General features: G+C 37.0%; 1 protein-coding gene across 4 annotated transcripts in view; it reads left to right on the plus strand.

The window, feature by feature from the left end:
• AKAP11 (A-kinase anchoring protein 11) overlaps positions 1 to 24,844 on the plus strand; it is a 52,146-nt gene that overhangs the window by 13,987 nt on the left and 13,315 nt on the right. For all 4 annotated transcript variants that reach the window (XM_005585742.5, XM_005585741.5, XM_005585743.5 and 1 more), the window contains exons 2-8: positions 773 to 872; positions 7,193 to 7,309; positions 10,489 to 10,536; positions 12,133 to 12,267; positions 13,615 to 13,879; positions 14,438 to 18,917; positions 23,823 to 23,978. In XM_005585742.5, coding sequence (XP_005585799.3) covers positions 822 to 872; positions 7,193 to 7,309; positions 10,489 to 10,536; positions 12,133 to 12,267; positions 13,615 to 13,879; positions 14,438 to 18,917; positions 23,823 to 23,978 — 5,252 coding nt within the window. In that variant the 5' untranslated portion in view covers positions 773 to 821. The remainder of the gene's footprint in view (positions 1 to 772; positions 873 to 7,192; positions 7,310 to 10,488; positions 10,537 to 12,132; positions 12,268 to 13,614; positions 13,880 to 14,437; positions 18,918 to 23,822; positions 23,979 to 24,844) is intronic.

Genomic DNA, 24,844 nt, shown 5'->3' on the forward strand with positions numbered 1-24,844 from the left:
ATCTTGTTTCTCTTGTATCCATAGCATCTAGCACAAGTAGATTTTAAATGAATGGACAAGATACTATGGTCAAATGTAGATATCGAGTGGTTAATGCCTGGAGTGGATTTAAGTTCTCAAAGATATTAAAACATCTTTAAAAAGTTGAGACTTCATTTTGAGTGTTTCACGTGGCAGGTGTGTGTCAAGTACTATTAATCATTTGATTTGGATGTCTGAAATTTTGTCAGTGGTATGCTCTTAAGCTTCCTATGTAAAGAATTTGTTTATCTAATTTGATATGTGCAGATTTCTCATTTGTGTATTATCAAACCTTTCTCCTCAAGAAATAAGAATGTCAAGAGCATTCACTGTTGCCATAGAGATGAGTGACTTTTGGGAGGCAGGGAAGTTTTAATTCTTTTTGTAATATTCTCTACTTAAGCTTTTATTTTTAAAATATTTTTTTAAAAACTTGTTTTTCAAATCTTTCTCTTTGATGCTTTGCAATAAAAAAGGGCAGTGAGATTGAATAGATAAGGGTATAGACTATTTTATAATTTTGAACCAAAATATAAGATTTTTAAAATAATTTTCTATCTCATTAAGATACCAATATTCTTTTATTTTTCAAATATTCTTGCTGGATTACAAGGAAATTGGGGGGGGCTCAGATTATTTTTGTTTTCATTTTTTCTTTTAATGACTGAGTTAAAAGAAATTAATTTAGCACAAAATACTTGCCTGAATTGTTAAAATCAATAAATAAGTTGTTTCAATATGTTTTCTTTAGGTGTTTTGTGGATTAACTCTTCATTGATTATATACGACAAAAAATAGTTATGGCGACTTTCAGAAACAATCACATGAAGACTAAAGCATCTATCAGAAAAGTAAGTTCACTCTATTAGGTTTCTTTTAGTGAAAGTTTTAATTAAAATGTTGATTTTTTTTTATGTCCTACAGCTATGATGTTTTGTTTAAATGGATCTTATTATTTGAATTAGTAACATTCAACTACTACAAAGATTGGCATGTATGAAAATAGTGATACAAAATCATGATTACAGTGATTTTATTTCCTAAAGATCACAGTGCTTTCTCCCCGTTTTTTCTCTAAACACAGATATCCATCTGCTTTTTTGCAATATAGGCTGTCGGGTGTAAGCTTTCTTATATACCTTTAGCTTTACCATTCATTCATTCATTCATTCAGCAAATATACACTTGAGTTATTTTATGCCAGGCCATATGTTAGATGTTGGGTAATCAGTAGCAAGCAAACAAAATATGATTCTTAATCCTTTCTTCCTTCTAGTCTAAGGAGGAACCCCCTCGCTTCCTCTCTTAAAACAATTTGGTTAACCTTCCATTTCTTGACATTTTTGTCTTTGCTAAAACTTTGGAGGCACTACCCATAAACAAAGAAGGAGGAATGGAGCCTGGAGGATAATTAACAGTCTTTGTTATTTCTTTTTCTGGACTTCATCTTCTGCATTATATGACACCATTGACCAATCCTTACACGTTAAGACAATATTTGACTTTCATTATAGTATTTTTCTTGCTTTCCTTCTCTTTTATGGTAACTCTTGTCTCCTTTGCTGATCTTTCCAAATTCTAATTATCAGTGTTGCTATGAGTTTCTGGGCCTGTCATTCATTTATGTAGAGAGCTAAAAGATGTATAGGTTTGACTACTAACTCTGAGAGGATGGCTTCTAAATCTACAGGATGCCTGCAAAATAGAAAGTAAACTTATCCTTAAACAGTATGTTAATTACTTTTTTTTTTGAGTTGGAGTCTCACTCTGTTGCCCAGGCTGGAGTGCAGTGGCGTGATCTTGGCTTACTGCAACCTCCATCTCCCAGGATCAAGCGATTCTTCTGCCTCAGCCTCCCAACTAGCTGGGACTACAGGTGCCCACCACCATGCCCGGCTAATTTTTTTTGTAGTTTTAGTAGAGACGGGGTTTCACCATATTGGCTAGGGTGGTCTTGAACTCCTGACTTCATGATCCGCCCACCTCGGCCTCCCAAAGTGCTGGGATTACAGGTGTGAGCCACCACGCATGGCCTTTTTTTTTTTTCTTTGTTTTGAGACGGAGTCTCACTCTGTTGCCCAGGCTGGAGTGCAGTGGCACGGTCTCGGCCAACTGCAAGCTCCGACTCCTGGGTTCACGCCATTCTCCTGCCTCAGTCTCCCTAGTAGCAGGGACTACAGGCACCTGCCACCACGCCCGGCTACTTTTTTTGTATTTGTAGTAGAGACAGGGTTTCACCGTGATAGCCAGAATGGTCTCGATCTCCTGACCTCATCACCTGCCTGCCTCAGCCTCCCAAAGTGCTGGGATTACAGGCGTGAGCCATCGCATCCGGCCAATTACATTTTTAAGTAATATGCTCCATATGTTTTGAGGTAAATTACCTTAAAATTTAATAGGTCCACTTTTTCATTTGAAAAAAGTATAATAAAAACTATTTTCTGTTTTTACTCTTTGTAAACTATAGTGTGTTTATTATACTTTTTTCAGATTAGCAGCTAGACCCATAGCTTTAAATTGATTATACTGCTGGCTTTAAACTAATAATTATAACTAATAATATATACAAAATGTAATAGCAAACTGATACCATGGTCTTCAAGAATGATAGTACCTGACTTGAATATTTATCCCATACATTGCCAGAGATTCAGGGATTAGGCAGCAACTGAAATTTCATATTATTACCAGGTTAGTGTCTTTTGTTATTCAGCGTATTGTTCATATTAGGCACTCAGTAAAGATTTAATTTGAATTCAACTTGAATTATTGGAATCCCTTTTAGATAAAAGTGTGTGAATCCAAATATTGCATACTGTTTATGTAAACAGTTATGCACACACATACACCACCTTCTACATCTTGATTCATCTTAATGACAGACACTTCCCTATTGGCTACTGTGGAAATTGAAAGATGTACTTGAATTCTTTAGATTTCACTTTAATTTGCATTAAATATAGAGATACATTAAATATTTATTGGGAAAGTTAAAAGCATAATACACACACAAACCCACATACCTACCACTCATATCCAACAGTAGTTAATAATTTGTCTTGTTTGCTTTGTGTCTGTATATGTGTGTATTTACTTTTAGGCAGAACCATTTGCAAGTTATGATCATAATGTTTCTTCACCCTGAACACTTCAGCATGCTTCTCCCAGGAATAACAACATCTTCCCACATAACACTAATACCATGAACACATCAAGAAAAATAAATTCCCGTGTATCTAATACCCAGCCATACTCAGATATCCTGTGTTACACCCAAAATATCTTTTATAGTTCTCTCCGCCCCTGTTTGGATCCAGTCTAGCCTCTTAGTCTCTGTCTCTTAGACTCTTTGTCTCTTTGTCTCTTAGTCTCTTAGCATTTCTTTTGGTTTGAAAGAATTTTTCCTTTTTTTTTTTCCTCGTTATATTCAATTCTGACATCTTGAATAGGCCACGCTAGTTTTCTTGTACCATGTTCCACATCTGGATTTGTCTGGTTGTTTTCTCATATTGCTATTTAATTTGATCCCCTCCGTTGTATATTTCGTGTAAAGTAGAAGTTACGTTTAAAGGTTTAGTTGGAGCAGATTAAGCATTTATGGCAAGAATACTTTATAGGGTAATGTGAGGACAGAATTTCAGGTTTTCCCATGATCAGTGATGCTGTGATTGATCAGTTGACTAAGGTGATAACCCTGCTAGAATTGTTCATTGTAAAAGTACATTTTCTGTTTTTTGGTTAGCAGATAATCTATGATGATACGTGGCTGTGTGCAAATATCCTTTTTTTCCCAACAAATATTGAGCTAATGTTTTTGGCATCCCTTGATTACCCTTTCCTGAATTCATTATTTCATGGGAGTTGCAAAATGGTGATTTTCCTAATTCTACCATTCCTTTCATGTTTATTAGCTGGTATTCTTAAAGAAAAGCTTCCCTCATTCACCTTAGATGAACTATGTAATATCTCCTATAGAGGCAGGTCAAATGTCCTTTAAATACCAGTTTTCAGATTAATGACAGGGCATCGTAGTTAGCACCAATGGTAGCAGGTGAGTTTATTTCCCCACATTCATTCACTAATTTGTTTGTAATGCTCTGAACTCATGGATTTTTGCAGTTCTATATTTTATAACCTTTTATTTCTTTATAGTCATTCATTCATTCATCTATTTAAGTTGCTCAAATTGTTCCAAAATTGATACCTGAGAGCCCCTCCGAGTAGGTGCCTATATCCTTTTGTCTCAGGCTCATAACTTTGATTGCTTTTTCACTTTCTGGTCGTATCCTTTTGGTACAGGACGACCCAATTTCACCTACTTTACCTTCCTCAGACCTGAAATTGCCTTTTTTTTTTTTTTTTTTTTTTAAAGAACCCTGAATAGTACTTAAAAACCAAGGTCTGGATACTAAGAGTTGCCTTTGCACTTACAGTGTCATGAGTTTATATTGACAGTTCACGTTCAGATTTCACATATTTTTTCCTGTTTTGATTTCCTGTTTCTAAATTAGTGTGAAAATCCCCATTCGTTAAGGAAAACAAAATTATTTAAAATATTGAATATTTTCAAGCCCACAGAAAAGTTGGTAAAAAAAAACCTAGTAGAATGAACACCTCATACATATTCTTCACTCAGATTCACCCTCGGTTAACATTTTGCCATACCCTCTCTCTCTCTGTGTACACACACACACACACACACACACACACTCTTTCCCTTTTGCAATTGTATGAGAGTAGACTGCAGACATTATTTTACTTCATCTCTTCGAAAATCGTTAATTCAGTAACATCATCTAGCATGCATTCCAAACACAGATTTCCCTGTGTCTCAGGTAGCCTTGTAATTTTCTCCTTGCTTCTCTTCTAGGATGCAGTCAAGGTTCACACACTCTATTTGGGTATTGTTTTGGGTTTTCCCCATTCTAGACCATTCCAATAGTCTAAATTCTTTTTTCATGCAGCAAATCTTCCGAAGAGTCTAGGCCAGTTGTGTTGTAGAATCTTTTCATATTTGGGTTCATATGTTTTTCCCCGTAATTAGGTTCAACAGAACATCTGAAAGGTGATGATGTGTTCATTCCTGTCTATCAGATCTGAAGTCCATATTGTTGATGTTAGGCTTCACTAGGTGGTTAAGATAATAACCACCAGATATCTGCAATATAAATGCACATAATCTCTTTATGATTAATACACTTAATAAACTATAAGGTGATCCTCTGAGACAGTATGAGTGTCCTTTTCCCCAGCTTTTAATACAGTAGATTGAGGATACGTGGATAATCCTTTCCTAAATCAGTAATTGCATTGGGAATTTACAAATGGGGTTTTCTGAATTTGTCATTCTGTCTATACTAGCCAGCATTTTTAGGTAAAGAAGAGCTCCTCTGACGTTTTCTCTTTTAATGGACTCACAGATTTTTTTTAATACAGTAGTCATAATTCATTACCATTTTCATTCTTCTTGATTTGAAGTTGTCCCATATTTGGCCGGTGGGAATTCTTTCAAGCTGGCTTCTGTATTTTTTTGAAATGATCCTGTTAGTCTTTGAGCATTTCCTTGCATTCTGGCTCAGTTAGATGTTTCAGGCTCGCTTCATACGTTCTCAGCCTCAGACCTGGAACCAGCTATTTCCCCAGGGAACTCTAGTTCTTTTTATTGGTGATAGATATTTAGAGACCAAAAGCTGGGTGCTGAGTATGCTCATTGCTACTGAAGGTCATTGTTTGTAAGACTTTTCAATGGAAAAAGGTAGTACGTGTATTCAAAGAATTATGAATTTGTAATGACAGGTCAGATTCAAATGTAACAGCACAGCTTTTTATCATAAATTTTTTGAGTACATATTTTTACCTCTTCTCTTAGACTAAAGATTTCCATTTATTTTAATTTGTTAAGATTAGCAGCTGTTTCAGTTCATCTAGTGTCAGGTTCTGAAATATGGGGAAACAAAGTGAGTGAAACACAGTCTGTGACTTCCATAATTTGTTTTAATGGGTAGGAAACAATCTGAGTATAGTAATTATAATATGCTTTTTGTTTTTGAGACGTAATCTCTGTCGCCCAGGCTGGAGTGCAGTGGCGCAATCTCACCTAACTGCAACCTCTGCCTCCCAGGTTCAAGCACTTCTCCTGCCTCAGCCTTCCGAGTAGCTGGGTTTACAAGCACGTGGCACCATGCCAGGCTAATTTGTGTATTTTTAGAAGAGACCGGCTTTCACTATGTTGGCCAGGCTGGTCTCGAACTCCTGACCTCAAGTGATCCACCCGCGTCAGCTTCCCAAAGTGCTGGGATTACACACATGAGCCACTGTGCCCGGCCAATAATTATAATATGTTTTGGTGTGGATTAAATGATTTTAATGCGCAACATACAGCAGGAACTTTGAGAGAGATTTATTAGGGCTGAACAATGGGAAAATCTTCACAGGTCTTGGGATGGGTAGGATTTCTACATGGGACGACTGGGAAGTAAGGACATTTCTGACAGAAGAGCAGATTGACAAGTCAGTGGAAGGGGGCATAAGGTAGAAGGAAAGGAAATAAGTGTCCTATTTATGCCTGACTATAGTACTTATTATTTTCTTCATATAGCTTTTTCCTCCCTCTGTTCCTTGTACTTGTGACAAACATCTCACCCTGAAATCTGGAATCGCTTCTCATTTTCATCAGACAGCTTCCTTAAGATCCATGGAAAACCTTATTTTGTTGTTATTATCTTATTTTTCTGTCTCCAACTTTGTTAATGGAGTAATCACTGTTGTTAAGGGAGTAATCACTGTTGTGCACCTTACTACAGCTCCCACATCATCTCATTCAATCATATGAATTGTTGCTTCTGTTCTACCAGTGACTTGGAAATCAGATGTGCAGTGTGTTAAGTTTTAGTGTAAGGTAAGAGTAAGTGAACCTGGTGTGAGATTCACGTGATCTTCTAGTGAGTTGAATGCCCAGGCTCTAGTATATGTATGTGTTTTGGGCATGTGAAACTCTGCCTTTTCAGCTGAATGGAGCTTCTCAGTGGAATTGAGTTCTGCATCCAGTATCAAAAGGTGCCAGTGAATATTAGTTAGAGAATGAGTGACTATCTAAAACACCTCCAGGATCTCTTACCCTTGTCTTAGAATTAAATGAATTTGAAGTATCTTTGTTTTCTTTCCCCTGCAGAGCTTCAGTGAAGATGTGTTCCAGTCTGTAAAGTCTTTATTGCAGAGTGAGAAGGAACTATGCAGTGTAACAGCAGAGGACTGTTTACAGCAGGATGAACATGCCAGTTTAACTGAGGTTTAACATATTACTTTCTAAACCCTTTCCGAATAATGCACAGCGTATTTTCATGCATCTCTGTAGGACTCTAATCTATTTTTAAAATGCCTAAAATCTCTATATGTTGTTATATGTATCAGAAGTACCTGTTATATGGGTGGGAAAGGGGGAAAAAAAAAGAAGTACCTGTTTTAAATACTGGCTAAAATAATTTTATTAATTGACAATGAATTCAAACAAACGAGCACATTTAATTCTATGCAAAGTACTAATTGGATGTATAACATTGTATTAGATGATGCCTACTATATTCAGTAACTGGTACTTTAATATGAATTTTTCTACTCTGAAATATAAAACAAATGCATGTTTCTTATGTTGATTTTTTGGGGTATTTTCTTGACTGTTTAAATTCAGTGCTTTGATTAAAAATGAAAAAGTAGTGATAAATTTATATTTGAAATTAAGACATTCACTCTATTACTTGATAAGATAATATACCTTGCTCGCCTATTTCTCTGCTACAGTGTTTCAAATCTTTGTTTGAATTTATTGCTATAAAAGGAGTAAGATCCTTTTCTATAATATATCCATACTTCATCATCACATTTGTTACCAAATATGAGATATATTAGGTCATTGCAGCTCACAACTGATGAATATTTGAAGTTAAAACATTTTATTTTGAAATGAGGGTTCTAATAAAATCGTGGTTACGGATAGATGCTCCTGGACTTACGATCGAGTTACATCCTGATAAATCCACTGTTCATCAAAAATATTCTAAGTTGAAAATGCATTTAAGACCTTATAAATCCATTGTAAAGCTGAAAAATCACAAGTCCAACCATCATAAGTTGGGGACTGTATGTATTCTGTTTTAGGTGGATGATTTTCTTTAATACTCCTTGAGAAATTCTCTATTTGATGTCATTTCATAGGAAGATGAGCATATGTTTTAGGCCTGTAGTGTTCTGCTGCCTCATCCTCTTCTTTTTGTGTCAGCTTAATTTCACTATTACTTTCTTTGCTAACCTTTTTCATTTTACTTTAGCAAAACCAAGCCACTCTTAATCTAGTTGGTTGTTTCCAAATAAACAGTGACAGAACATAACAGGCCTAATACGTACGCTCATCTTCTATGAAATGATGTCCTGTGTCCTGCTCTCCAGCAGTTTTCTAGCTCAGATAGGTCGCATTGCTTTTCCAAGCCCACATTCCCTGGTGAGGCCTTTCTAGACCAGTGGGAAATATAAAACTCCCCTGGCATCTTCAAAACCCTATGCTAGCTTATTTTCTGTTTTGTATTCAGTAAAGGAAACTTGAAAGAATAGGTGGAATTTCTGTCCCACTTTAGGGTGTGCAAATCTCTGAGTATCTTTTCAAATAAAGGAAGGCAATTAGTTATTTGCCTATCTGTTATTGAGTGCCTGTAATGTGCTAGGTACTTTCCTCTACATTATCTAGTTAACCTCACAACTATGAGAGGGAAGTTATATTGCCTTACGTTTTATAGATAAGGAGACAAGCTCCTAGAGGTTAACAGTTTACCTAGATGCCTAGAAATTAACCGTAACTCTTACGTGAAGTAAGAGCCATAATTAATCAGAATAAAGATCTCAGAGTAATTTAAGATTCTGACTTGCTTCTGAATCATCAGAAATAGATCGAAAGTATATTGTGTTGCTATGTATTCTGACTATACTATTTTCCCCACATTCTTGAGAATTGATTATTAATATTGCTGTCATTTAAGTATTGTATATTTTTTAGCCACAGCAGTTGCTTAGTGGACAGTGTACTACACTGTCTTCAAATGGAAAAAATGTCTTACTGTAATGCCAAATACATAGAGAGTATAAATGTAAAAAATAACACTTTTTCAGGTTCTAAAAGTAGTATGTTTTTTTTCTTTTCTTTTTTTGAGACATAGTCTTGCTCTGTTGCCCAGGTTGGAGTGCAGTGGCGTGATTTTGGCTCATTGCAACCTCCACCTCCAGGGTTCAAGTGATTCTCCTGTCTCAGCCTCCCGATTAGCTGGGACTATAGGCATGCACCACCATGCCTGGCTAATTTTTTGTATTTTTAGTGGAAACGAGGTTTCACCATGTTGGCCAGGCTGGTCTTGAACTCCTGACCTCAAGTGATCCATCCACCTCAGCCTCCCAAAGTGCTGGGATTACAGACATGAGCCACTGCACCTGGCCAGTATGTATTCTTTGTAGAAAAATAAGAAATACTCAAATTAGAACAAAGAAAATGACTATCATTGATCTTATGACTTAGGGAAAAAATGCAGAGGGGAAAAGAGTGGGAAAAAAATAGCTCCATCATCCAGAGTTAATCACTGCTTATACTCTGGTGTATTACCTTCCAGTATTATTTTCCATGCATATGTTTTTAAAAATAAGGTTGAAATTGTATGCGTGCTGTAAGTAATTTTTCTGTGACTTGTCCTTTTTTAATAATGTGACAGTTCTTCATGCATCAGATATTCTTTAGAAAGTCTGTTTATATAAACTTCTGCAGAGTAATCTCTATGTCAGGATATTGAAGGAAATAAATGGTGGTATCATAGAGTCAATGAAGAAGTAGCCTCAGGGGTCTACCCGGGGAAGGCCTCTCTGAGGAGGTGACACTTGCATCGAAACTTGAAGAATGAGGAGAAGCCAGGCATGTAATCATCCAAGGAAGAGAGATCCAGATTGAGGGCACAACCATGAAGTCCTTAGGAATGTACAGGGCGTGTTCCAGACCTAGAAAGGGGGCTCGTGTGTAAGTGAAAATGGTAGAAGGTTGAAGGCATTAGGTAACCCCACTTAGGATTTTGCCCCAGGAAGCATGGAAGAGTTTGGATAGGGAAGTGGCTTGGTAATAGGACCAGGTAGGAGAGGATTGTACTAATGTAGGTGAGAAGGGTGGCCAGGGAATGGAGAGAAGTGGATGTATTTGAAATATGTTTTGGGGTGAGAATTGATTGAACTTGCTACTGAGGGAGATACGGATGAGGTTCAAGAACTGCATTTTGGAGCCCAATCTTTGGTGAAAAATATTTTTGGGTCATCTTTGAAAAAAATCCTTTTCAAGGCAGACAACATTTTAATGCTTTGTCGGTTTTTTCCTGTTTCTCAGCTCTGTCACCAGCCTGAAAGATTTAAAAATTCAAATTAATGGAGGTTTATTTGTTCTTTACTCAGGTCACATTTCTGGGTTTTAATGAAGAGACAGATGCCACTCATGTACAGGTATGGTCAATTTTAGCATTTTTACTGAGTATTCTTGTCATGGAAATCAGCTTTAGGTTTGACCACAAAAGTCATTTATCTGAGAAGGTTGCAAACTGCAGGTTGACTTCTCCATTCTGTGTATAATATAGAATGTATGACTTGTTTGTTTATTTTGATGGCTTTCATAATTTTGACCTTAATAGTAAACATTTTCATTAAGATTGAGTTAAATTTAAAAGGTAAGGTTTGTAAAAATTAGCCAATGCAAAACTGTAGCCTGTTTGATTTAGGCAGTTATTAACAGAGGGACTGATGTTTGAGATTGGGATCAGCAAAGGAAAGCTTCACAGTTACATAAACAGTGGTTGAAGTTCCTGTAGATGTGATAGGCATGCTTTTCTTTTTCCCTCATGCTGCTGCTTAAAAAATTGTGATTTCTACGTATTTCCTTTTGTGGCAATAAAGTGTCTCCTCCTAGAGGAGGAAACAACATTTTTTAGTTCTTTCTGAATAGTGCATATCAGGTGATTATGGACAAAAACTCTGCTGTATGTTTTGATTGTGGCCTTGCTTGAAGGAAATAATTTGGACAGAAGGAACAAGAGAGGATATATTCCTGAGAACATATATAGCTGGAAAGAGAAATATTCCAAGATATTTCTTTAATGTTCTCCTCCTGTAAGAGTTATTGATATAACCATGTTTATAAAGGAAAGTACTTTACAAAGGGTCAAAGACTTTAATAATTCTTTAGCTGGGTAAAATATTTGTGTATAAAGGGCAAACAGGAAGAAGAAATAAAAGCAATTTTCTTTTCCTTTAATCTTCATTAAAATTATCAGTTAAAGTCTAATACAATACCTTGGAGAGGAGAGACAGAAAAACGGATTATATTGTACAGGGTTAAAAACAAGTTTTTAGGATGTACATTCTCTAGCCAAAAATTTTGTATGAAAAAAATTTCATAAAGTTAAGTAAGACCTATACGTTGACATTACTAAAAACTATTAAATGCTTAATTGCCATGGATGTGTTAGGTACCCTGTAAAATTTTTTATAGCTTGATATCAATACATTTTAAAGGCTACAGGGATAGCCAGTATTTAATAATTTTAGTATGTTTTGGCCGGGTGCGATGGCTCACGCCTGTAATCCCAGCACTTTGGGAGGCTGAGGTGGGCGGATCACGAGGTCAGGAGATCGAGACCATCCTGGTTAACACAGTGAAACCCCATCTCTACTAAAAATACAAAAAATTAGCCGGGTGTGGTGGCAGGCGCCTGTAGTCCCAGCTACTCGGGAGGCTGAGGCAGGAGAATGGCGTGAACCTGGGAGGTGGAGGTTGCAGTGAGCCGAGATCACGCCACTGCACTCCAGCCTGGGAAACAGAGCGAGACTCTGTCTCAAAAAAAAAAAAATAATAATAATAATAATTTTAGTATATTTTATTTTTGAATTTTTGAAAAATTATCTGTGAATGATAAACTATAGATGTTAACTGTTATGAACCAGGAAATTTCCTAGCCAGTAGACCTTACAATTTTTGGATAGGGTCCACCTTATAGGAACCTTAACAACTGTACAGTGTTACTTATTGTTATTATTTTAAATTAGGATTTAGCTGCAGTTTCTTTGGAACTTCCAGATCTTCTGAATTCACTCCACTTCTGCAGTCTAAATGAAAATGAAATTATTTGTATGAAGAATATAAATAAACCATCAGATATAAGCAGTGATCCTCTAAATCAGGTAACTTTTGTAGATAATTTCTAATGAGATTTTTAGGGCAAATTTTACTATATTTGATAAAGATGATTAAACTTTTAAATGCTTGGATGACATTTATTTTTTTTAAATGGTGTCTCCAGAAAATATGATTCATAAGAAATCTAACTCATGAAGCATTGACATCCCCGAAGGATACAGTAATTTTGATCATATCTTATATTTTGCAACTGTGAAGTTCCGTAGATGGTATGCAAGTACATGCTATTTTTTTCTGAAAATTTATTATTTTCGGATTTCTTGAATTACTTATACCTTTGTATAAGCTATAGTGACTTTTCCCTATTATGGCCAATTTCAAATTTATACACATGTTATGCTATATGTTTTAGAGAATGTACTTAAGTTCATTTTCTGGTTTAAAAAATTCTATGTAAAGTGGACATCTGATGTGTTCTTTATAAATAAAAATGTTACCATTTCTTATAGGTGGTTAGTTTTATAATATTCAGCATTTAGTTCTTTACCAAGTATGATTTTGTTGATAATGCATCAGAGAAAATGCTTTGCATTCTAAGAGGTAAGACATATACAATTAAACCAGAAAGTTTAAAATTTGGATTACTTGCTTTCATTTTAAAAAAACTGCTGTGTTCTTTATAAGGTCTGCCAATAAAACTAGAACTGCTTGCCTCATTTCCTTAATTATGTTCTTTATTCATATTTACTTTGCTTTATTGGCTAGGTTATAAGAGGTGATAAGCTATTATATTTGATTTCTAGTTTTTTTGAATAAATCATTTCATCAGTATTTACTTGAAAAAATAGTATGAGGGGGAAAAGCTGGTGACTTGTATTTTTAAAGCTATAAACATTGTAAATTGTAATACTAGGGAAATTTAAATAAAAGGAGTGGACTTTTAAAAATTGTGATAGGAAGGAAGATGGCATCATACTTGAAATTACAGGAAAATGGGATTGAAAATAAAAGAAAATAGAACTTGGTTGCTGCCCCCAAACAGTTCATAATACAGTTAGTGAGACAGGTGAATGATTCAGGAGAATCACAGGAATGTACAGTAATACAGGAAAACAGAATTGCTCAAAGGAATGGATAGATAGTAAGTTTTATAACATTTCAGGAGACTAGGTAGAATTTGAATACCTGGATAAAAGAAGATGGGAGAAAAGACTGGAAAGTGAAAAATGTAGAAAAAGAATAAAGAAATAAATATAAAACCAAGGAGCTTTTCAGGATGCATGAATTTCTTGTTTGTTTTTCCTCTGAGATTGTCTTATATCTATGCTTTACTTCATGATGTTTTGTATTTGAAATTAAAATTGTTTTTATTATCTTTTATCTTTCCCAAGAGTCATCCTTCTGGAATGCTTTGTGTCATGAGAGTGTCACCTACATCACCAAAACTTAGGATTGATTTTATCTTTAGTCTCCTAAGTAAATATGCTACTGGTATAAGGTACACCTTGGACACATTCTTGCATCAGAAGCACCAACTTGAGACCACTGATGAAGATGATGATGATACTAACCAGTCTGTGTCATCCATAGAGGATGACTTTGTCACTGCTTTTGAGCACTTAGAAGAGGAAGAGACTTCAAAGCCGTATAATGATGGTTTGTTTTTCATTAGACTTTTTCCTAAAATAGGGAATTAAAATTTTTCAGTTCTGAAAATTTTAAGGCAGACTTGTTCAATTGAAATTTATGTTGAGATTTGATTCAATTTAAACCTTTTAACTTTTTTTCTGATTACCTGAGGAGATTCCTTATGATTTTTAAGTTCACTGTAATCTGGTTTTCAGTTTTGCTTATTTCAGGTTTTATTTAGTTGGTGCTGTTCACGCAGTGATTACATCAAGTGTCTGGAACATTCCTAGGTTCAAATTTTGGAAGAGTTAGCTGGGAGAGTCTCCACAGTAATTTTTCTAACATGCGTGACAGCATGCAGAACATCCCATAGACCAGGTATCCCTAGACATAGAGTAAACTGAAATTATTTTACAAAAAGTATATTTACTTTCAAATGTTACTTGGGTGAATCTTTCTGTTAAACAACATAGTTTAGAAACACATAAATATTATATGTTTAAAGTCAGTTTATTCCATGGATATAAATTAATTTCCAAAAAGTTTTTTCAAGAATAATGGCACCACTTCATTCTTTTCCTATAGGAATGAACATTACTGCGCTAAGGAACCAGTGTGATGCTGCTTCCCAAACAGTTACTGGTCATCATTTAGAAACCCATGATTTAAAGATTCTCATTAGCTCTGGACAGCAGAAGTCATTGGCTAAACCCTCAACTTCCTCAGTGAATGTCCTGGGACCTAAAGAACTACCTTCTGTGAAAACTTCAGTCACAACATCCATTTCAGAGCCTTGGACCCAAAGGAGTTTCTATAGGTCATCTAATGCTTCAGATAAAGATAGTGATTTACAGAAAACATTTTGTTCGTCTTCTCCTGCCTACTCATCTGAATCAGAATGTTCAAGTCCAAGTCCTGTTATTTTCTTGGATGAAGAGGGATATCAAAAAAGCTTAAAAGCAAAACTTGAGCTGCCTAAAATTCCTGTGATGAAAGATGATATAGAGGATTCAGACTCAGAAGTAAGTGAATTTTTTGATAGTTTTGATCAGTTTGATGAACTAGAACAAACTTTAGAGACTTACCTGTTTAATAAAGATCCTGTCATAGGGAAGTCATCACAGAAGAAAGGGCACAAACATGGAAAATCATGTATGAATCCTCAAAAATTCAAGTTTGATCATCCAGCTCTCCCAGCTAATGTTAGAAAGCCAACTCCTCGTAAACCGGAATCTCCATATGGTAACCTGTGTGATGCTCCGGATTCTCCTCGCCCAGTGAAGGCCTCGGGGGAAGATAGTGGTTTATTTAGTCCTATTCGATCCTCTGCTTTTAGTCCTCTTGGAGGCTGTACTCCAGCTGAATGTTTTTGCCAAACAGATATTGGTGGAGATAGGATTCACGAAAATCTTGATTCTATTTATTACACCTATGAAGATTATGCAAATAACGTATCATGTGAAGTACTAGGCTCAGTTCTTCGTACTCAGCACACTAATGCCCTATCAAATATTATCAGTATTAAACATGGAGAAAATAAAACTGTAACTTTTAAGCATGGAAACCTTGATCAAAAAAATAAATCTAAAAATAAATCCTTAATGATTAAAGATAGCATTCAAAAATTTGCAGCAGATCTTGTGGAAAAAAGTTTTGGCAGTGCGTTTAAAGACTTACAGAAAGGAGTCTCTTCATGTACCAATGCGTTGTGCCACTTAGCCATCAAATTGACATCATCTGTTTTTCAGATGGCATTTAATGAGCTGAGAAGGCAGCGTGCATTTTCACTAAAAGAACGTGCCATTAGTGGCCTGGCTAACTTTTTGGTGAGTGAAGCTTTATCAAATGCCTTAAAAGATTTACAGTATGTAAAGAAGCAGATATTCACAAACACAGTTGCTAGATTTGCTGCAGATCTTGCTGAAGAGCTTGTTTTTGAAGGCATCATGGAAGTGTGTCAGTTTTCGTATCCTCAAACGCCTGCATCTCCACGGTGTGGGTCATTTCACTTTGAGGACGAAGTAGTGAAGTCATATGCAAAAGATTTGTCTGAATCTGTAATACAGGAAGCGTTCATTGAGCTATCACAAGTTGATGTGACCTTTACAACAAAGGCAGCAGTTAGTGTCTCTACGGATAATATCAAGTATGTGAGTGCAGAAAGTGTAGTGCCATCAACACAGGCTGTCACGTTTTCCCCTTCTTTTCACAATCAAGCAATTATGGTGACAAAACCAGTGCAGGAATATAAAAAGGAATACACAGTGCAGCAGGCCTTGTTTTGTACTTCTGGAATTGTTACTTCTATACCAGTGCCCTTGGCAGGAAGTGCCCTTCTCCCATATCATATTTCATCTACTGCATGTCAGGCAAAGGCTCATCTGTCATCTGATGATAGTAATTCAAGTGGTGATTCTACCCAAGTGCATATTGCCACAAAAAACAGAGAAGAAAAAGCAGCTTGTCTCAGAAATATTTGTTTACCTTCAGAACACAATCCAGGTAACGAGAATGATTTTAAACCAACTAATGATCTTGAAATGCAGAGTTCCTCAAAATTACCAAGTGATCCTGCAATTATTAGCAACTTTTCTGCAGCAATGGTGCATACGATAGTAAATGAAACTTTAGAGTCAATGACATCATTGGAAGTTACAAAAATGGTTGATGAATGTACAGATTATTTAACTAAATCAATAAAGGGGAAAACCCCTCCCTTTTCCCACTGTGGTCAGGCAGTGCTGCAATGCAGTGAAGCTAGTAGCAATAAGGACATGTTTGCTGACCAGTTACCTAAATCTATTATTAAACATTCCATAGATAAGAGCAAATCAATGATCCCAAATATAGATAAAAATGCAGTATACAAGGAAAGCTTGCCTGTTTCTGGAGAAGAATCACAGTTGACACCAGAAAAGTCTCCCAAATTTCCTGGCTCTCACTGCTCACTTTCAGCTGGAAAGGATTGTGTTCCAGAATGTAAAGTTTCTATGGTTCATGGATCCTCCCTAGAGACACTACCATCTTGTCCAGCTGTGACAGGTCAGAAATCTGACTTGAAGGAACCTGCTAAGGATCAACCACTGAAAAAGCATAACTTGAATAATACATCACTTGAGTCTTTGTCTTTTGGACAGGAAAACCCCTTTCCTCATTCACATACTTTCTCATCTACAGCACTTACCTGTGTAGATGGTTTGCACGTGGAAGATAAACAGAAAGTCAGAGACGGAAATGTAATACCTGATACTCCTCCATCAACTCCTCTAGTACCATCCCAGGCTAGTTCTGAATGGGATATCAAGAAATTAACAAAAAAGCTCAAAGGAGAATTAGCCAAAGAGTTTGCACCTGCTACACCACCTTCTACTCCACACAACTCATCTGTTGGTAGTTTGTCTGAGAATGAACAAAATAGTATAGAAAAAGAAGAGTTCATGTTGAAACTCATGCGATCTCTTTCTGAAGAAGTTGAGAGTAGTGAAAATGGAGAGCTCCCTGAAGTGGATGTGAAGTCAGAGCACTCAGGGAAGAAGGTTCAGTTTGCAGAAGCATTAGCTACACACATCCTTTCTCTTGCAACTGAAATGGCAGCTTCCCATTTAGATAATAAAATAATTCAAGAACCCAAGGTTAAAAGCCCTTGCTTAAATGTGCAAAGTCAAAGAAGTGTGTCACCTACTTTCTTAAACCCCTCAGATGAAAATTTGAAAACATTGTGCAGTTTTGCAGGTGATCTGGCAGCAGAAGTCATTACAGAAGCTGAGAAAATAGCAAAAGTTCGAAGTTGTATGCTTTTCAAGCAAAAGAAGAACAGATGTTATGCTGATGGTGATCAAGATTATAAAGTAGAAGAGAAGTTGGATATAGAGGCTGTAGCGCACCCAAGAGAAGTGGATCCGTTTATTCTTTCATTACCACCAAGTTCTTGTATGTCAGGTCTGACGTATAAGTATCCCAGCTGTGAAAGTGTGACAGACGAATATGCAGGTCACATTATTCAGATACTAAAACAAGAAGGTGGTAATATTGAGTTGATAATGGATCAGTATGCCAATAGACTTGCCTACCGATCTGTTAAATCAGGATTACAGGAAGCAGCTAAGACAACCAAAGTGCAGTGCAATTCAAGAATGTTCCCTGTGCCAAGTTCACAAGTGAAAACAAACGAACTGTTAATGTTTTCAAATAAAGAGCACCACCAAGAAGCAGACAAAAAAAGACAAAGTAAAAGAAATGAAGATTACTTTTGTAAAAATCAAACTTGCGAAAGGACCCTGGATCCATGTAGAAATGAGTGCTCTGAACTGTATAGTTTTTCAGCCTCTTTCGTTCACAGCATAACAAAAGATGCTAAAGAAGAGCTGACAGCCTCTCTAGTTGGCCTACCAAAATCCTCAACAGATTCTTGCTTGTTCGAAAAATCCGGATGTGAAGGAGATAAAGAGTGTCATGTTAAACCAGAATTGCCTAAGTCTCTTCAGCCTTCCTCGCAAAGTCACAGATTTTACCACAGCACTGGCAGTTTAAATGGATATGGTTGTGGAGACAATATTGTTCAAGCTGTAGAAGAGTATGCCAAAAAAGTAGTGGATGACACTCTAGAGCTAACTCTAGGATCTACAGTGTTACGAGTGTCTGAGACCACAAAATCAGCAGACAGGGTCACTTATGCAGAAAAGTTGTCACCTCTTACAGGTCAAGCTTGCAGATATTGTGACCTTAAAGAACTCCACAATTGCACTGGAAATTCATCTCAGAACTTTTTCAGACAGGGTTCTCTCGCCAGTAGTAAGCTAGCTTCTAATCCAAAATTTAGCAGCCACTATCAGAAATCTAGGATTTTTCATCTCAATGTCCCTCAGATTCATGTTAATCTTGATAAGAAGGCAGTGCTTGCTGAGAAGATAGTTGCTGAAGCCATTGAAAAAGCTGAGCAAGAGGTGAGCAGTGTCAGCCTGGCAGCCGACAGTGGGATCGGACAGGAGGGTGCCAGCTTTGCTGAAAGCCTTGCCACAGAAATCATGACAGCAGCTGTCACAAATGTTGGGCATGTTGTTAACAGGTAAGTTTCATATTTCCTTTGGTTGTTAATGATAAATGAAAAAGTTAAATGTGATCCTATATGTCTTAGGTCCTGCTCATAAAGGAATGATTATTTTTAACCCTACATAAACAAAAATTTTCCCTATTGCATTTATGTATTGTTTCACATCCTACACATGACTTTTATATATTTTGGTCCCCTGATCCCTTTTGAGGGAAGGTGTTATCCATTTACAGAGCTGGAAAATGAGAGTTGGAGAAAATAATCACCTTATCCAAGTTCATAGAGCTATGAAGTAGGTAAAGTTGAATTAAATAAATAGCTAGAGAATTTTATATAGTAGTCCCCCCTTATTCTCAATTTTGCTTTCCTCAATCTGAAAATATTAAATGGAAAATTCCAGAAATGAACGATTCATAAGTTTTAAGTTGCATGTTCTGAGTAGCATGATGAAATCTCACACCGTCTCGGGATGTGAATGACCCCTTTGTCCAGTTTATCCACACTGCATGTGCTGTTCACCTGTTAGTCACTTAGAAGGTATCTCAGTTATCAGATCCACAAACCTGGTATGTACAGGGCTTGATGCTATCTACAGTTTCAGACGTCCACTGGGTGTCTTAGATCATATCCCCCAGGGATAAGGGGGGACTATCCTATAGTAAATGTAGAATATTACCATATTAATTTACTATTCTGAGACTAAATTTTTGTATACCTTTCTTCATTCACAAGGGTAAGTTTTCTTATAAAGACCATGGTTTAATCAAACTGCTCTGAGGAAGAAAGCGAAAATTCTTTACATACTTATACCATTTCTCTTGATTAGTTCACAATCTAAGGGGACAGTTCTTTCTGGTAGTCCTACAGTGTCCTGTTTTCAGTAGTTATCTCTTGTGCTTAGTGATTCTTTTTTTTTTTTTTTTTTGAGATGGAGTCTCACACTGGTTGCCCAGGCTGGAGTGTAGTGGCACAATCTCAGCTCACTGCAACCTTTGCCTCCCAGGTTCAAGCGATTCTTGTGCCTCAGCCTCCCTAGTAGCTGAGATTACAGTCACCCACCACCACCACGCCCAGCTCATTTTTATATTTTTAGTAGAGACAGGGTTTCACCAAGTTGGCCAGGCTGGTCTCGAACTCCTGACCTCAGGTGATCTGCCCACTTCAGCTTCCCAAAGTGCTGGGATCACAGGCGTGAGCCACTGTTCCCAGCCATGCTCAGTGATTCTTTAATAACAACTTAGAGTTTTTCACTTTAAACCTTCTTTGTCCCTGAGAAGATATCAGGACCAACTTGTGTTATTAGTTGATAGGATGATATTTGTAAGTCCTGCTGGAAAGAGAAAATGCTTTAAGTTGAGGTGGAATTTAATTGAGTCACATGATATTCCAGATTTTTGAGTAGCTTCTGTCAAAGCCATGACATGATCTGCCTCTTTTCTTATCCATCTTAAAATAGGGAGATCCAGCTTGACCAGGATTCTTGAATCCAGTTGCTTCATAGCATCTACTTGAGATGAGAGATGCTGTAGGTTTCTGGTGAATTAGGAGAGGTCTCTATTTGCCCTAATCAGGCAGCCTTCTTTCTTTTTTTTTTTTTTTTTTTTTTTTTTTGAGACGGAGTCTCGCTCTGTCGCCCAGGCTGGAGTGCAGTGGCCGGATCTCAGCTCACTGCAAGCTCCGCCTCCCGGGTTTACGCCATTCTCCTGCCTCAGCCTCCCGAGTAGCTGGGACTACAGACGCCCACCACCTCGCCCGGCTAGTTTTTTGTATTTTTAGTAGAGACGGGGTTTCACCATATTAGCCAGGATGGTCTCGATCTCCTGACCTCGTGATCCGCCCGTCTCGGCCTCCCAAAGTGCTGGGATTACAGGCTTGAGCCACCGCGCCCGGCCTGGGCAGCCTTCTTTCTACTAGACCAGGGGTTGGCAAACTACAGTCTGTGGGCCAAATGTGGCCTACTGGTGGTTTTTGTATGGATTGCAAGCTACGAACAGATTTCATGTTTTTTTTTTTTTAAATGGTTGAAAAAAAATCAAATGATATTTTGTGACGTGGAAATTATATGAAATTCAAATTTCAGTATTTATAAATAAAGTTTTATTGGGACACAACCATGCTCATTCAATTACATATTTCTGTGGCTGCCTTTGTGCTATAATGGCAGAGTAGAGTAGTTGGGACAGAGGCTGTATGACCAGCAGTACCTATGTACTTCCTATCTGACCTGTATTAGTTCATTTTCACACTGCTATAAAGATACTCCCTGGGACTGAGTAATTTATAAACAAAGGAGGTTTAATTGACTCACAGTTCTGCATGACTGGGAAAACCTCGGGAGACTTACAGTCATGGCACAAGGCAAAGGGGAAGCAAGTACCTTCTTCACAAGGCAGCAGGAGAGAGAGGGGGGAGCTGCCAGACACTTAAAACCATCAGCTCTCATGAGAATTCCCTCACGGTCATGACAACAGCATGGAGGAGGCTGCCCTCCTGATCCAATCACCTCCCACCAGGTCCCTCCCTGGGGGTTACAATTTGAGATGCGATTTGCGTGGGGACACAGAGCCAAACCATATCATGCCCCTTATAGAAAACAGTTGTGAACCTCTGTCCTAGATCCACATTTTCTTGTTCACTACATACCAGTTCCTAGTATGATGATAAACATAATAAATGGTTAATAAATATTCTCATGAATAGGTAATAAGGCCTTTTAACAATTGAAATAATTTTCCTCTTACAGGTTGCTTCAGGCTATTTTACTTTTTACTTCTCAGTCCAGTCCTGTCTGCCCTATGGCCCCATCCCCCTTTCCTCCCAGCCTCCCGGGAGGAAAAGAGACTGTCCTCTGAAGTTTTTCAGACATCACTCTCAGGGGCTAGCAAATGCCTTTCTCATTGGTTTTCTCAGTAATTTCCACTTTTCCTTCTTAGAGTTGGGTGAGTAGATAGGCCCCTAAAGTTCTTCCTTGTAAGCTAGTGCTGCCCACTTTCAGCTTTTTATTAAGGCTGGAATAATTCTTTTCCTGCTTCTCTTTTTAATAATTGTGCTAGGGTTCTGTAAGTACTGACTAAGGGAAGTTGACTCTAGTGTGTAGAGTTTACTGTTTAACATTTTTTATTTCTAAAGTTAAATTTGTCTTTCAAGCTTGAAAAGAGATTCATTCAGATGGATTATTCTTTAGGGGTATTATTTGGGCTTTTTCACTTGATGTCCCTTTTTTGTTTGATTCATGAACATGACCATAAATATTTCACAAACTATAATGAACAGAGAAGTGGCGTGTGAATGCAATGAGAAATTATGTGATAGTACATTTTTATTTATTTTTGTTTGTTGTTTCGTTGTTTGTAGAGATGAGATCTCACTATGTTGCTCAGGCTGATCTTGAACTCCTGAGCTCAAGCAGTCATCCCGCCCTAGCTTCCCAAAGTGCTGAGTTTACAAGCATGAGCCACGTGCCTGGCTGGTAGTGCATTTTTAGCCAACAAAACGATTATATTCTGAGCTATCATTCCGAGCCAGTATAACCTCATGGTCATTAAAAACTCTTCTCTGGATCTCATCCTTTGGGTCATTTCAGCCAAAAACCATGAGAATGTGGCACATATTAGGAACAGTATTCAAAAAAACCAAAGTAGTAATCTATTATGGTTCAGAACTATAATGTGCCTATGCTTGAAACGCTCAGTATCATTCTGTATCTAACAAAATTAGAATAGCTGAAAAAATGGGGGGCAATTCAGGGGCTATTCTGGGGATAGCACTGTGATACAGAAGTAAGTAAAATAGGCAAAAATCTGCATTCTCTTGGCGCTTATGTTATAGTGGAATAAGACAATAGGTAAGTAAAATATATAGTATGACACATAGTGATAAGTGCTTTGGGGGAAAAATAAAGCAAGGTAGGGAGTTAGGGATTAGAGAGTGCCGGTGGTGACAGTGGCGGTGGCCGTTAGGGCTGGTTTACAGTTTTGAATAGGTAGCAGGGGAAGCAATACTGGCAAAGTAATATTTGAGCCAAAAACCAAAGGCGAAGTGAGAATAAGTCATGTGGGAGTCACAAAGAACAGATTTCCAGGCATAGGGGTGGGAGTGTGCATGTTTGGGAAACAACAGAGAGGCTTGTGTTGCTGAAGTGGGAGGAGTGGACCAGGGAGAACAGTAGGAGTTCAGATGGATGTTATAAGAGGGGACAGGCAGTATGTTTTAAGGATTTGGGCTCTTATTTGGATTGGTGGGAAGCCATTGGAAGGTTTTGATCAGAAGACTGACATTTTTTCTTTTTATGAAAACATCACTTTGGACTACTTTGTTGAACATAAAATGGGGCATAAAGTGGGGCAATTAAAATAGTTGAGCAGTGAATGGACTTTCTTGTGGTGATGGAATAAAAGTATAAATGCCTCTTATTGAGAAAAATGAAAGGGGTCATATATGATCTATGCTCAAAATCTTGGAGAGATTTGATTAGTTTGAATACAGGTTTGATTGACAATACTAGAATTTCTTGAACTACATTTTTGTTCTTAAAGCCAGAAAGAGACTCCTTTAATATAAATAAAAGTACTGTTTTACAAAGTAGATGATAAACTTAGGAACTTGTACTCCCCGTAGTATCTCAGTTGAAAAATGAACTGCTTTAAATAGAATTTAGAGAAATAATGCCCTAGGGATAGATCCACTGGAGATTAACTAAGTTATGGCTGTTGGTGGGTACCTCAGTTATCTTTGAAATTAATACTCTATCCTACAGTCTCTTTATTGGCAGACTCAAATAAAGGATTACACGAGCCACTGGTCTGACTCTGAATACCATTTCTTGTTTTTATCATCTTTATCATCAAATTGATAGTCTTGTAAGTTCAGTATCTGGGATGCTTTCAATTTGATTTTTTTTTCTTTTTTTCTTCTTTTTAGTTCAAAAGAAATAGAAGACTTTCAGTCAGCCGAGTCTGTCGGTAGCCAGCAGATGAACCTCAGTATTGGTGATGACAGCACTGGTAGCTGGTCTAACTTAAGTTTTGAAGATGAACACCAAGATGAAAGCAGCAGTTTTCATCATCTCAGTGAAAGGTAACTACACTTTTGCATATAATTGTGTAATTTCGGTCCTCAGATCTCAGAAGTGAGCTATAAATTTACATTATTATTTTAAAATTCTAAATTTGAAAATATGCTATTACTTTCAACATGTATTTTATTGTTCACAACGTATTTCTAATTGTTTTTAATACTTATTTAATACAGTAAGTAGCCCAGCTAATTTTATTTGGGTGTGCCAGTAGTTGATTTGAAAAATATTGCATACATTTAATTTATTCCTTTTAAGCTTCTCCCGAACTTTTTATGAACTTCTGAGGAAAATATTTTTTTTCACTTTAAAAAGCGTCCTTTTTTTTCTTTAAAGAACAAGAAAAAAGTTATCTGTAAAAGGCATCAAAATAACCCTGTAATTTTCCTGATATTAGTTGAAATAGTATCTTTTTGGTGGGGTGAGAGTCTTTACTTGTCCTGCTGTTAGGAACAAAATGACCTGGAACACTTATACTTGAATGATTGAAAATACATAAGTCAAAGCCATTATAAAAAATATGATTTTGTGTAGCACAAGGCACTTATCTCATATATAACTTTCTTAGTTAACTTTGTTCATAACAGTGGTGTTTGAAATATTTTGTTAATTATGAGACAGTTGTTTATTATAGTCTTAACCTCTACCTAAAGGCCTTTCTGACCTATAAAATTCTATAACTCTTTATCCACATTAAGTGATAACTAGAAATAATAGATAGCATTTGTAGCGGAGTGGTGAGGGAGGAGAGGTTTTTCAGCATACTGCTAGTTTCAGACGTGTGTGGAAAGGACCTGTGAACCATCCGTTGAACTTAGCCCCTGGAAATGGCAAACAAGGTGTGGGAGGGAAGGCGACTCTTGGAAGA

The sequence above is a fragment of the Macaca fascicularis genome, chromosome 17 (assembly GCF_037993035.2).
Source record: "Macaca fascicularis isolate 582-1 chromosome 17, T2T-MFA8v1.1".
Classification (NCBI taxonomy): domain Eukaryota; kingdom Metazoa; phylum Chordata; class Mammalia; order Primates; family Cercopithecidae; genus Macaca; species Macaca fascicularis.